This window comes from Semicossyphus pulcher, unplaced genomic scaffold (genome assembly GCF_022749685.1).
Source record: "Semicossyphus pulcher isolate SPU_LCO1_2020_fin unplaced genomic scaffold, fSemPul1.0.p SCAF_1, whole genome shotgun sequence".
NCBI classification, from domain to species: domain Eukaryota; kingdom Metazoa; phylum Chordata; class Actinopteri; order Labriformes; family Labridae; genus Semicossyphus; species Semicossyphus pulcher.
This window is the reverse complement of record NW_027211603.1, coordinates 24,852,335-24,865,793: the sequence shown is the minus strand read 5'-3', so window position 1 is coordinate 24,865,793 and position 13,459 is coordinate 24,852,335. Positions and strand designations below refer to the sequence as shown.

At 40.2% G+C, this 13,459-nt stretch overlaps 1 protein-coding gene across 1 annotated transcript in view; it reads right to left on the bottom strand.

Moving 5' to 3' along the window:
* Positions 1 to 13,459, bottom strand: part of LOC138592048 (CUB and sushi domain-containing protein 1-like) — a 467,070-nt gene that overhangs the window by 139,061 nt on the left and 314,550 nt on the right. The window contains exons 20-24 of the mRNA XM_069662659.1: positions 13,166 to 13,354; positions 5,566 to 5,682; positions 5,183 to 5,398; positions 3,805 to 3,993; positions 2,011 to 2,180 (exon numbers count right to left, since the gene is read on the bottom strand). Of these exons, the coding sequence (XP_069518760.1) occupies positions 2,011 to 2,180; positions 3,805 to 3,993; positions 5,183 to 5,398; positions 5,566 to 5,682; positions 13,166 to 13,354 (881 nt within the window). The remainder of the gene's footprint in view (positions 1 to 2,010; positions 2,181 to 3,804; positions 3,994 to 5,182; positions 5,399 to 5,565; positions 5,683 to 13,165; positions 13,355 to 13,459) is intronic.

The following is a 13,459-nucleotide window of genomic DNA, read 5'->3' as shown; positions in this document are numbered from 1 at the left end:
ACGTGTCCCCCAGAGAGGACTTAGGAGGAATTATGAGATCTGAGACATCTGTAATACTCTTTGCTCTTCAGACGTAAACAAGTATGTAAATCCAATTTATAATATGTAAACACTTTATTTATTGATATATATTGTTGTATAAAACATGGTGATATTATTTATAGCATTCTGTTCTATAGCTATTTATTTTACTTATTGTTAGCACACATTACAACCAATGAAAGGATAGAAAATCAAGCTTAACTCTCTAATACAACAGTGCTACACTGCAGCGGGTTCGTTAGAGGGTTAACAGAGGTGGAATTGATCCTTCTGTGCCTCTGCTTCCCATGTATTCATTCAGCCGTGGATGGCCACTGCAGCAGAAGCACCATCAGCACTAATAGAGAACACGGGTAATAAACCCCCGCAGGGATGTCACTGCTACTTACAACAATGTTTAACCCATCTAACAGCAAGGGCAAACCTTGCTGATACAATTTAACTACATTCTGGTTAAACCCTCCCGTCCCATGTTTGTACCACAGCTGTTTTCTTGCACAAGCAAGAAAGGCAAAATATTTCCAGATGCCTTGAAGCTATTGTGTGGAGTTTTTATTTTGTGTCTAACCATGGCCACCACAAACATTTCTCTTTGCTGATCTCGTCCTGTGCATGCTAAAGTATTGCTTTCTGATCTCATCCTTCCGTCATTTTACAATCTAACTTATCACTCACTTTGAACCTTTGTCATGGAAAATGTGAACAAAGGTTGTTTCAGTAGCACGTTGTTTATCGCAGACCCGGTGACAGAGGTCACAGGCATTAAAAATAACTATATGGAGATAGTCAATACTGTCGCTGATGGTGTCTTTTGCTTTTGTTTTGTCATATAGAGGCATTAATATTATTATTTTAGGAGTACATGAGCTTTGAATGGACCATATGTTTGCATACTGACTTAGACGGACTTAGCCCATGTCCACACGTACACGGGTATTTTTCATAACATAGCTTTTTCTCTGTGTTTTGGCCTTTCGTCCACACAAATGCCGTTTTAGGTCACTGAAAACAGATGTTTTGTAAAACTCCAGCCAGAGTGAAGACTTTTAGAAACTGGTGTGGCATTCTCATGACAGTGTTTCTGTTGTGTTTTTGCGTTTTCATTTGGACAGGGATTTTTTATAACCGTGCTTGTGTGGACGGGGTTTTTTTTGGAAACGAAGGAGGCAAAAACTCTGTTTTCAATAATACCAGTGTACGTGTAGACCTTGGAGGAATGCATTGTGAATGATTGGAGCTTGGCACTGCAACATCAAAATGATTACTGACTGCACAGACACAACATGTTTAGATGAGAAATTCCCGATCAAGGCAGTTAGTTTGCTTTTGTGTGAAACACATAAGAGGGAGAAACTGAAGCAGGGAAACCTCCCTTTGTTTTTTGTCTATTTCAAGATCGTTCTGGCATCATGCAGGTCATTGTATCTCTTGAGGAAATGCTGCCATATACTAAAATAGATAGCAAAAAGCAAAAAAAGGTAAGGTAAAAATTTTAAGATGTGCCCTGACTGTTGTCCTTCTGCTCTCCCTCTAAATCCTTACATATCAGATTAGATTAAATACTTTGAATATTTTAAGTTTTACTTTCATTTGTAGCCAAGATGGACAAAACCTAAAGAGGCTTTAATAGAGCATGAATCCCAGAGCCTGATGAGGCAATGAGTGAAACATGCTGTACACGCATACTTTAATAACAGGTCCTTGATGTTATACTCATTGTGCACTAAGTTTGTGGACACTACAAGATCCGAAACTCAATTGTTTTCTTTTTGATAATAATTTTAAATAAACCAAATACGTAATAATCTGCCCGAGCATGTACATGTCATTGCATAGATACAGTTCTGACTATAGACAGCTTTTTGTTATCTGTAACCAAATCTGTAATTGAATTATGTATTTATGTATTTTGTACCAGCTGATTGGACAAAGCTTGTCACATTTGCATGTGTTTAAGTGCACTCATACCTTAAGAAAGTCTCCATCTTGCAGTAAGAAGCTCTCAGCTGTCAGCCTGATTCCTTTGCCCTTTTCAGTGGTGATGCGATAGATACACTCGTGGTTGTTATCGTAGTTGGAAGGGAAGTTAGGAGAGAGGAGGACGCCTTCAGGTCCCAGTGAGGAGGCTCCACACTCCGCTGCAGCAGGAGAGTAAAAGAGGGCAGGGACAGCGAGGATCAAAATCACAGCTTTTCTACCTAATTATCCTCGAGCAGAAGAGAAGACTCTCATTTCAACATGAAACAGAGGGATTAAGAAAAGTAGGCATCCAGTAAAACACATAAAGACATGAGAACAATAATGACGATAATAAGGATGAATGGAAAAGTAGTATAACATAGCTTTAAAGCACTTGTTTGAAATGTGCTTCAATAAAGGAAAGGATAAAGAGAAGCAAATCACTTTCAAGATTAAAGCAATTAAACATAAACGGCAAAGATTTAAAAAAAGGTTACAAAGAAAAAAAGTCTGGATTTATTTGTTAGAAAACGTGTCTCATAGAAATTACACAGAGTTATCTCGCAGGTGCAGCGGCTATCAGAGTTAAGAATTCAAACGTGTTGTGTTGTGCAAATAGAGTTTTTGTCATATGTTAATGAGGAGCCGAGAAAAGAAAAAGACAAACAGGCTTTTAACTCCCACTACTTAAAAGGGAGAGAATGGAAAAGGAAGTAATGAGATAGACAAGAGAGAACAACAAGGAACTCGCTGAGAGAAAGAAAAACATACAACAGCTGCAGCGTTCGTCAAATCTGCCCAAATCTGAAATTCAAAATGACATTTTTTCTAAATGTTCTGCTGTTTATAGAGCACATTATGGCGAGAGATAAGGAGCATACATCTTTTGAAAGTGAAGACAGCACTATAGAGAAAAGAGAGAGAATGGAAAAGAGAGAGAGGGGAGAAGAAAGGGATGAACAAAGAGCCGGAAGAGGAAGAAAAAAGAGATAACAGATGAACCAAGACGGACAAGGGCTTTTTGAAAATATGCAGAGAGAAATTAGAAAAGGGAAAAAGGGAGTAACAAATGACACAGTATTAACACTTTTCACACAGCAGCTAACGTTCTAATTATCTAGCCGAGGATTGTCTAAATACAGAGGCAGAGCAGGAGAAGCAGTTAGAAAGTTAGAGAAGAGAGACGCGGAGAGCCAAAGAAAGAGAGAGATGAAGCCAGTGAACGCTGCCAGCTGCTGTTGCTCTCTTTGCTCTCAGTCAGGCCCGATCTCTTGACGGATAATACTATTATAGCATTTTCAGTCTGCTCTTTTTTGCGGCTTGAAAATTACCAGAAGCCGCCAGTCAGACTCTCGTAAATTACCGGCAGCATCCAAGGAAACTCTGATACTCATCAAATACCAGCAAATTACAACGTGCTAACAGCTGAATGGTGGCAAATAAAAGCAACAGCCAACCAGTCAAATAATAGTTAATCACCACTATGCCAGCAATAAAATACTGGTGAATTACAACCAGGAAATTGCTGATTCCTCCAGGCTTATATGGTGAAGTTAATTTAAAAAGTTTTTCTTTACAAGCTTCGAGTTATAAGATAAACCAATGTGATGCTATAAACATTAAAGGCAGGGATACTTTTATAAGGCTCATTACAACATAGCTATTTATAAATCAGTAGATGTAGAAAGAAAGCTCAATAACTATTCTGTATAATACTCCAACATGTCCGACACTTTCTAAATATAAAAGAAGTCTTTCATTGAGACACCAGTCAATGAGAGTCCGTCTACCTGACTGTCTTACCTATACATCGTGGTAGTGTGTTGCTCCACACGCGCCTGCCTCCTCCCAAACATGTGATCTTGCTCTCTCCCTCAAGTCGGTAGCCGTGAAAACAAGAGAAGGCCAGCGAGTCGCCAACTCGGAATCTGAATCCCGTCCTCCTGCTGAAGGCCGGTACGCCGGGATCCTCACATGGCTCCAGGTCGTATTCTGTACATGCGAGAGAGAGATAAACAACATTGCGTATGAGTCATTGAGAGGGAAGGTTGGAACATTTGTCAGAACACAGATACAAAGCCCAAATTGCATGAATCGTTACCACACTGATTTTACCATTGTTCACATTTAACTTCTTTCTGGACTTAAATGTTGGAATATACTGTATATTGTGTCAAACTAGATTAAAGGATTGAATGAAACATGTAATTATGCATTCTGAACATGAGAAATATTACATTAAATTTGTAAGTTTGCTGATAGTATATGGTAAATGGTAAAATGGGCTATACTTATATAGCACTTTTGTTGTCTTCCAAGCACTCAAAGCGCTTTTACACTACATGTCACATTCATCCATTCACACATACATTCACAATGACCTAAGTGCCGATCTCCAAATAAGATCTATGCCCATTCATACCTGATGGCTATGCCACCGGGAGCAATTTGGGGTTCAGTGTCTAGCCCAAGGACACTTCGACGTGTGACTGTAGCAGTCTGGGATCGAACCCCCAACCTTCCGATTGAGGGACGGCCAACTCTACCACAGCTGCCCAATGGTACATTTGATATTCATAAATGCAAGACAGCAGGAGGCACCCCCAATTTGGGTTTTTATATGATTTTACACAATATATTAAAACTCTCAAACTCAGAAATACTTAAAAAAGTAACAAAACCCTGGAACATTTTAATGAGCTTTTTAGAGAGGAATAATTGTCTGTCCCAGTTAGATATTATATATTGATAGTTTGTTTGACTCTGTTTTATTTTGATTTATGTAACTTTTAATTTATTTAGGCAAAGTAGTTTTATAATTTCCTTTCTATACATTTATAATGAGCACATGTCTGCAATGTTTGTACATTGATATCCTGTTCAATAAAGCTGGGGAAAATAAGTCCAAACTGCAGCTTCTGCACTTTAGTTAACGGCTAACTGGTGAGATAGCTTAAGCTCCGGGTTACTTCATGTTATTTTTAGCTGCTATGTAAATATATGTATATGTGTATATAACATTAGTCTTAGAAGATATTAGACTTTACAATTTATATATCTATTGCAGTTTGGCTAATAGCCTATCAACCAAAAAACTCTAACTAGATCTGAAAGAGTTACAGGATTTACTTTCAGTTCCATCCCTGTTAACACCAATGTGTTTCTGTTGTAGTGTTCTTACCTGAGAAAGTTATATTAAAGCCTTCATAACTCATGGAAAAGTCCGATATGAAGCGTAGTTGAGCGCTGAAGTTCCCGTAGAGTCCTGCTTTGACACTAGGGGGCAGCACTGAGCCAGTGAGTCGAGACACTGGAACGAGGAAGTTGCCGTCCTCAATGATAGAAAGGTAGTCATGGTTCTCCTCCAGATGGAAAGTGTGGAAGACCAGATGGACTCCTTGGAATCGATGGATGAGTAGATAGACGGATACACGCAAAGTAAGTAAGTAAGTAAGATAAACCAGAAAACATAAAAATTTTAACAAACACGTGAAGAGAAAAGAAAAGTACTTTTATGAGCAAATTAATGAGTGTTTCAAACAGCCTATGTCCGTGTGTTCTTACCTTTCCCATGAGACACCTCTATAGTCCAGGTGCAATTCAGTGAATTTGGGTAGAAGTCAGGAAAGCCAGGAGAAAGAATGGTCCCTGTTTTACCGTAGACATAGCCTCCACAGAGGGCTATAGAGAGAAAGTGAAAGAGAGGTGTGGAAAAGAAAAGGAGAAGAAATGTTAACACTGCACAGCACTGAGCAAAGTACTCCACAAATCTGTAAAATTACTACACAAGTTTAAAAATAAAGACATATTTTAAGCACACTCACAACATAATTATAGATTTTTTTTGCTCTGAAGTCCACTTTTTGTCGAGGACTGCATTTAAACCACATTTGGCTGTTTTGTAATCTGCAGACCAGCAATTCACTGTTCACAAGGTGGCCATTTTCTTCTAATGTCTCGCTCAGGGTGGGGAACTCAAATGCTGGTATAATGTTGCACTGCTGTGTTCAAGGTTGTAAGTTGTAATAATTCAGGACGTCTTACAATTGTTAACACATGAATGCTTCCAGATTAAATAGCAAATTAAAAGATAGTTAATAGTGAAAAATAGGCGTTTAATTGGGTTGTATTTCAAGGCATAACAACATATTTGATAACCAATTAGGTAAGGTTAGACAGCTAATGTTAGCATTCCACCACTTTCTAGCTAGCATTCCTTGATAACATTACAGCAATACATTACAGCACAAGAGTTTATGACTTTCCTGTATCACCAAACAGTAATACTGTTTTGTCATTTCCTCATTAGCGAATGTTAGCTAAGAAGTGGCTGAATGCTAACATTAGCTGTTGTCTGAATGTAGCTAAGGGGTTATCAAATATGTTGTTGGCTAGATTTCCCTCCAGATTTCATTGTTCATTTTCTGTTCACTTGATCAATTTAATAGCAGTGATACGATAATGATTTGCCAGATAACCTACGTTTAAATTAGCTACAACCTTGAACACAGCAGCATGACATTAATACAGCATTTTAGCTTCCCACCATGAGCATGAAGTGAGGGGAAAATGACTGCTGTGTGAATATTGCTTGCAGCTCCCCCTTATTATTAGAAGAATTACATGGTAAAGACATTACAAGAAACTTAATGTAACACAATGTACAGAATAGTTACGGTGCTGAGTTTGTAGGCTATTATCATCAAGTTGCTATGGAACGTGTACAAAGCATTCGATTTTCTCCATCTATTGTTAACTGTTTCTGGTGTCGTACGGTGCTGTGGATATTTGGACCTGTTTGTTTACTGAGAATGACATTATGGCTGCCGTGAGATTGAACCAATAAGTATTGTTGTAGGCTGGACAGCTTAACAATAAGCTGAAACGTGCTATAAGCCTCTGTAAAGCCACGGAGAGTTGCAGATTAGTCAATGATTCTCTTTATGTTCATAATTAAGAGTAACCCCTTTCATATTGTCACATTGTTTTAATAATGCCATTTCATACTTTGTTATTAAAAGGACATCAATGGGGTATCCAAGGTATTAATAAATAGTAATTAGTGGTAGAGGAACATCATTTTTTCCACAAGACATAGTATGAAACACACAATGTAAGCTAAACGTTGACTAAATTAACTTGCATTAGAGAGAATGGTGGGACTTTCAAAGGAGTATTTAGATAAAAAATAATGCAGCTTCTTCATTCAGACAGAGAGAGGGAGAAACAAAGGGAGAAGAGCAGAGAGGCACTTAATGTACAAACAAAGAGAAACAGAGCAGGGAGAGTGTGACAGATAAAGAGAGAGTGGTTTGCTGAAGAAGAGTGAGTGATGGGCGTGTGCGTCAGCAGACACCTAGCCTCCACACGGAGCAGACCATCAGTATGGAACAGGACAAACTCATTTGGGATAGAGCAGAATGGAAAACACTATAGTAACGTAATGGAGAGTAAAAGCGGGCTCGCGGTGCATTAGAGACTGTTGAACTCAGATAATATATTGACTCTTTGTTTCTCTCTCACGGTGCCTCCACTCCTTTCAATTCTATTCAGCTCAATTCAGTTAAATGTAATTCAATTAAAGGGCTTCAAGGTGCTTGACTGGCAGGAAAATAAAAAAGGAGTGTTTTTCTCGCCTATGAAACACACATCCGAGACTATAAACTGAATCCAAGACAATAAAATCATTTCTCTCTTGTCTAATTGTTGAGGTTTATGTATATGTACTGGTGCACAAAAGTCCCTTTTAGCTAATTAAATAAACACGTTGGTGATTCATTTAATGAAAGCTTTGTACAATTACTATGTATTATTTTAACTATATGAAGACAGATGTTAGAGCTTCTCTAATGTGTTCACACTGCAGCTTTTTCACTGTGTTTGTACAGAGCTGCTGTGTTTCCGCCTCTCCCTGCCTATCTCTCCGTCTATCAGTATCTCTCCCTGCATCTCATCCTATATCATATTTCAACAGAGCTGCAGTTGAGTTGAGTAGCTGTGATGAGAGCCACCCTTCCTCCCTCTCTCCTGCTGATGAGCTGTCTTATGTGTGTAATGGTAACCAGCGCTGTCCCATCAGGATTCAGCTAAAAGTAGGACACTGTCTGACTAAATGACCCTTGTTGAAGGAGGCAGGCGTGCGTGTCTGTGTGCACACTCTGTGTCTGTCGTGCATGAGAGTGCATACTTCAGCGTGCATGACTGATCTGTGCGTGAGGAGACAGACATATATTGTTAATGTATGTGTGTGTGAGGAAGAGTGAGGTGAGCAACAATGTAAGAAAAAAGAAGATGGAAAGACAGACTATTCATGTCTCTAACAAAGATCTGAAATCAAAGCGTGGCGGCCTTCAATGTAGAGAGAGGAGGTGTGAGACTGGATTACGAATAGAGGCAGATACAGAAGATATATCTTATTTTTCACAGAGGGGACAGGTGAATGGAAAAGGAAAGTATACCAGACTTCTCTTACATTCCTCCTCCTCTTCCCTGCCTCCACTTCCCTCCCTATCTTTAATTATCTCCGAAGACGCCGTGCCATTTTTTACTAAAAAGAGATACTGTGACTTTGGTCACTTCTAACAAGTTGTTGTCTTGGCTCCGACTGCCGCCTTTAAAATGTCACTGCGCCCCTTCACTGTTCTCCCTGACACTTAAAAGAGCAGCCAGTGTTTTGTATTATCTGTTTGGTGATTTAGCTGACCTGCAGGAGTAATACGAGCGGTTTGGGTCCAACAGTCGCCGTGGCATCACTGAAAGGGAATAGTCTCTGCATGCCTGTGGGAGGACTACAATTCATTTTGTTTTTTTGCTTTGGACACAATATTGTCACAATAATGAATTTTGGTGGCTCTGTAGTGCAGTGTGTGTGGTGGTGGAAAAGTTTTGGTTCTCCCTGTGAAAATGTTAACTGCTCCTCTGTGCCGACACTGTAAATAAGATCATTGTTGTTAATGTGTGTGCACGGGTTGCTTTGACTGCGGCTGTGGGAGTTTTTAAAGATGATTTCTTTTCTCCATTAAATTGACGTGAGATGTCCAAACCCTTCCTGAGCGGACTCTCTGTGGAAGTTGAACATGGGTTTGCTCTAGCTTCATCTCAAAGCTCCCAATCTTGGATCCCATTGGCTATAGTCTGACGACGATATAGCCTCTGGGCACAACGGTGAAAATGCCCGGGGCATGTAGCCGGCGGTTAGCAATAAACAACTTCCTTTTCCGTGTGTTGCATTGTTTACAGATAGATAAACTGTTTTTCTTGTGATTGACTTTAATTAACTGGTCTTACCTTTGCCGAAATTTCATCATGATGCCGATGAGTAAAAAGTAAAAATGAAGCTTTGTCAGGCCTGTCCTCAAGAGGAGAAGAAAACTACTTTAAAATGCTCGTTTGTTGAATGGAGGTCGGATCGATCATTTCTAATGCATTTTGAGGAAGTCGGGAAATCTGAATGCTGACTGGCTTTTGTGACACAGCGTCAAGAGAATTTATCTCAACGAATTTTAGATCTAGAAAAGATTGTTAGCTGTTAGCATGCAGATGTCTGTTGATAGAGATTAATAAGAAGCTAAATCATCGTCAGATAGCCGCTGATGGGAGATGGGATGTCATTACAGTGCATTACGTTCCGCCTGCTGTCTCTCTCCACACGGACTGTTTTTCCTGCATACGCCGCAGCCTGCTGATACGTGTCAGTATTACTCAGACTACAAGCGTACTACAAACAGAAACCAGAACACTTGCTGTCCCAGAAATCCACGTCCCTGCCTACAGATTCTACATTTCTATGTAGCGATTACAAAGCTCCAAAACATGTATGATGAACTTGATCATAGGCAGGCTTGGGGACTAACTGAATACAAGTAAAGGCGTTATTTAATTAGGATATAAATAAAAGGCAACTGTGTTATGTTGCAGTTACAGAAAAATAAAGAGGTAATTAGATTACAGATACATTCATTAAAAGTGGGGATTACTAGCAGGATTAAAATTTTAAAATGCGTTTTAAAATGAAGACGATATAATACCAAGATGCTCTGTAACATCTGGCGTCTCATTTCTAAACCATCCGTCTGACCGTCTCTGATAAAACCGTGCACTTGCATGCACATGTTTTGATATTTCACAACACACAAGTCTCACAGCAACACTCCTCAAAGTTGCCCTCAACAGTCTGTGGTTGCCATGGCCTGTGGTGAAAGAATGCTTTCACTGGGTGGAAATTTCGCCATAATTTAGTCTTCAAAGGAGAAAATGGGAGCAACAGTATATGGTGCAAGTTATGCCCTCCGGCTGTCAAAATGTGGTCATTATCCAAGGACTCCACATCTAATTTAAAGGAAAATTTACATGTAAGACAAACCTCTAACGTTAGCTACACAGAATTCCAGTTCGAAATGTTAGCTAACCTGTCGTCTTCTTCTACTACTACTGAAAAATAGTTAGTGACTCTGGTGATGGTCGCCGCTGGGATGGTGTGGGAATACATTTTTTAAAGTAACCCTCCCAACCCTGATCATAGGCAGGAAAAGAGAAAACAAAGCAGGAAGACTAATCAACAACAGCCATGCTGAAACCTCTTTGAAGCAATTCTAGTCCCCTGATCTTCCCCCAAAGAGAACTATGACATATTATATTCAAGTGAAGGCTTACACGCTGTTTTAGAAAAGTGCCATTCTGAAAAAGCGTGTCTCATAATATGACAGCTGTCGGGTGAGACGGCATGCGTGGCTGAAAATTGAAAATGTCACCGTGGCCGTTTAAAAAACTGCTTATGTTAAATGGGCGATACTGTGAGATAGATTGCCTCGGTGTGAACTCAAGTTGAGACATCCTGACTTTGGCTATCAAATTGGATTCTTTTCATTTGGCAGATCAAACCAGATGCTGTGTATTCATCTCCCTCGATAGCATGAGCTGCGGGCTGAATGAGAAGGCCTGCGAGTGGAACAGTGAGCATCTGTTTCAGTAGTGCCTGTTGACCCGTATGATTTCACTGAGGCTGGATGTCCAACTTGGGCCATTATGCTCGCGTGTACTCTGGAGTGGGGACTGATTGTACAATTAACATTGCGGCCACCAATTACACCGAGTGAGATGGAGAAAAAAATGAGAAAGTGAGAATGGCAGTTTTTAATTTCCTTGTTTAGATGAAAGAAGTTACTGATGGAAACACCTGCGCCAACTCCCTCGCCCCCCTCTCCCGCCTTCTCTGCCTCTTTGGCTCAGTGCACTTCCAGCCACTTCACCTTGTTCACTCCACTTCTGTTTTTATGTTCATGGAGAGGAGGGTCGTCATGTTCAGGGCCATCTCAAACCAGTTAGTGGGAGAATGAAGTGGACTATAAAATCCTAAAGCAGTATTTGTGCACTGATGCCGGCATACTGCTTTAAAATCGAGGAATAAGCCGTATTTCTTAGTTATTTTTATCATTTATGTGCTGATAGAAATAAATGAAATCTTGCTTGGACTTCGATCCTTTTCTATTATTTGATATTGTGGTATTGTGATACTTAAGTCAACAAAGTAGCTACTGTAATACACTTCATTATCCCTGACTCTTCTCATACACAACAAACACACAGCCTGCGGGGATCGCAGAAAATCATTTCCAGTGGACAATGCAGCAGCGAGGAAGCAGGAGAGGGTTGTGTGTAAGCATGATATTGCTGCAAAGTGCTAACTCTTTTCCTCATTCTGGCAGCTTGTTCTCAATTGTAAACATGTCCTCAACCATATTAGGTTCCCTCTAATCTCTGTTTACAGATTCTACAGAGAAATGTAGAATCTGTAGGCAGGGTCGTGGATTTTAGGGACGGCAAGTGTTCTGGTTTCCGTTTGTAGTACGCATGTAGTCCAAGTAATATTGACCAATCAGAAGGCTGCGGCGTACGCAGGAAAAACAGTCCATGAGGAGAGCAAAAGCAGTCAACTTGAGATGAATTCCCTTGACCCTGTGTCACGAAAGCCGGTCAGCGTTCAGATTTTCCGACCTCCTCGAATGCATCAAATCGATCCGACCTCCGTTCAACAAACGAGCATTTTAAAAAGTAGTTTTCTTCCCATCTTCAGGAAAGACCAGACAAAGCTTTATTTTTAACTTTTTTTAAATCTGCATCATGATGTTGAAATTTCAGCAAAGGTTCAGCATGTTCACCGTTGTCCCCAGAGGCCACATCGTCATCAGACTACTGATGGGATCCGACATTGGTTTCCCTCTGCTCTGGGTTTTGTCTCAGTGTTTTGATTCCAGTTTAAAGTTAAATTTATCATGCATTTTAACATGTGACCATCAGCAAATCTGTTACAACAAGACAGAAGGCGTTTTTGAAATAAGTGTAGGAACAGGACGGTTCTGTAGTGGTTAGCTTTACCAGCATACAGCAAGGAGGTTTAGGGTTCAAGCATGACAGTTAACAGGGGCCTTTGCCTAATTGTTTTCCCTTTGGATGCTCCCAAGACCTGCATAATGTCAGTGGCGACCCTTAATTGCCCATAGGTGTGATTGTTACTATGCGGGGTAGCCCTGTCGAGGGGTGTACTGACATGATATCAGCATGCATAGGCTCCGCCCACTCTTACTTGCATATACAGTCGGCGTTACATAACTAAGGAGAGGAAAACTGCAATGTTTGCATATGCTCCACTGTGTTTCAATGGAGGATAAAACTTCATTTACATCAGAAGCAACCCGTTTTCAGCTGCAGTGTTTATTTGGGAAAATTAAAAACATCTTACATAATAAAGCAGCCCCCTGTTTTTTTTTGTCCAAGATTAAATTCAGATTCAGAAGATTACTTCCTTTGCCAAGCCAAGGATTTAGCACAGATTTGACAGGTGTATTTAAAAGCCTCTTTTCAGCTCTTTTAAATAACGCTGGGGAGAAAAGATCTTTGTCCTCAGAGGAAGAGGAACAGGGTGATCAGGAAAATTCCAGTTTGTTTTCTGTTTTCCTCACAGGAGTGTTACAGTGTTAATGACTCTAACTTTTTCCTTTGTGTCCTCATTTATAACCAAACTACATGTCATACATATTCCAGCCAGCGAATGCATTCCTCACATTATCATTCTTGCTCTAAGATAAGAATGCACGAGGATGCAAAAGGTTTCAACCCACTGCAGGTCTTCATAATGAGAGCTGAAATGAAAGAGAGAGATTCTCACCATCACAACTGGGAAGAGCGTGACTCCACTGATGATTCTGCTCACAAACAATTGGCTCCTGATCACTCAGTGTGTATCCTGGGTCACATGTAAATGAGACACGTGAGCCGATGGAAAAGCTGCTGCCATGGCGACGACCATTGACTGGGATACCGGGATCAAGACAAGAGTCTGACTCCATTTTCACACCTGAGAATCACATCAGAGGAGCACAAATAGCACAGAGTCAAGAGGGTGAGTGTATGCGTGTGTGTACGGGTTATTAAACCTCTTTGTTGTTGCTCAATATGAGCG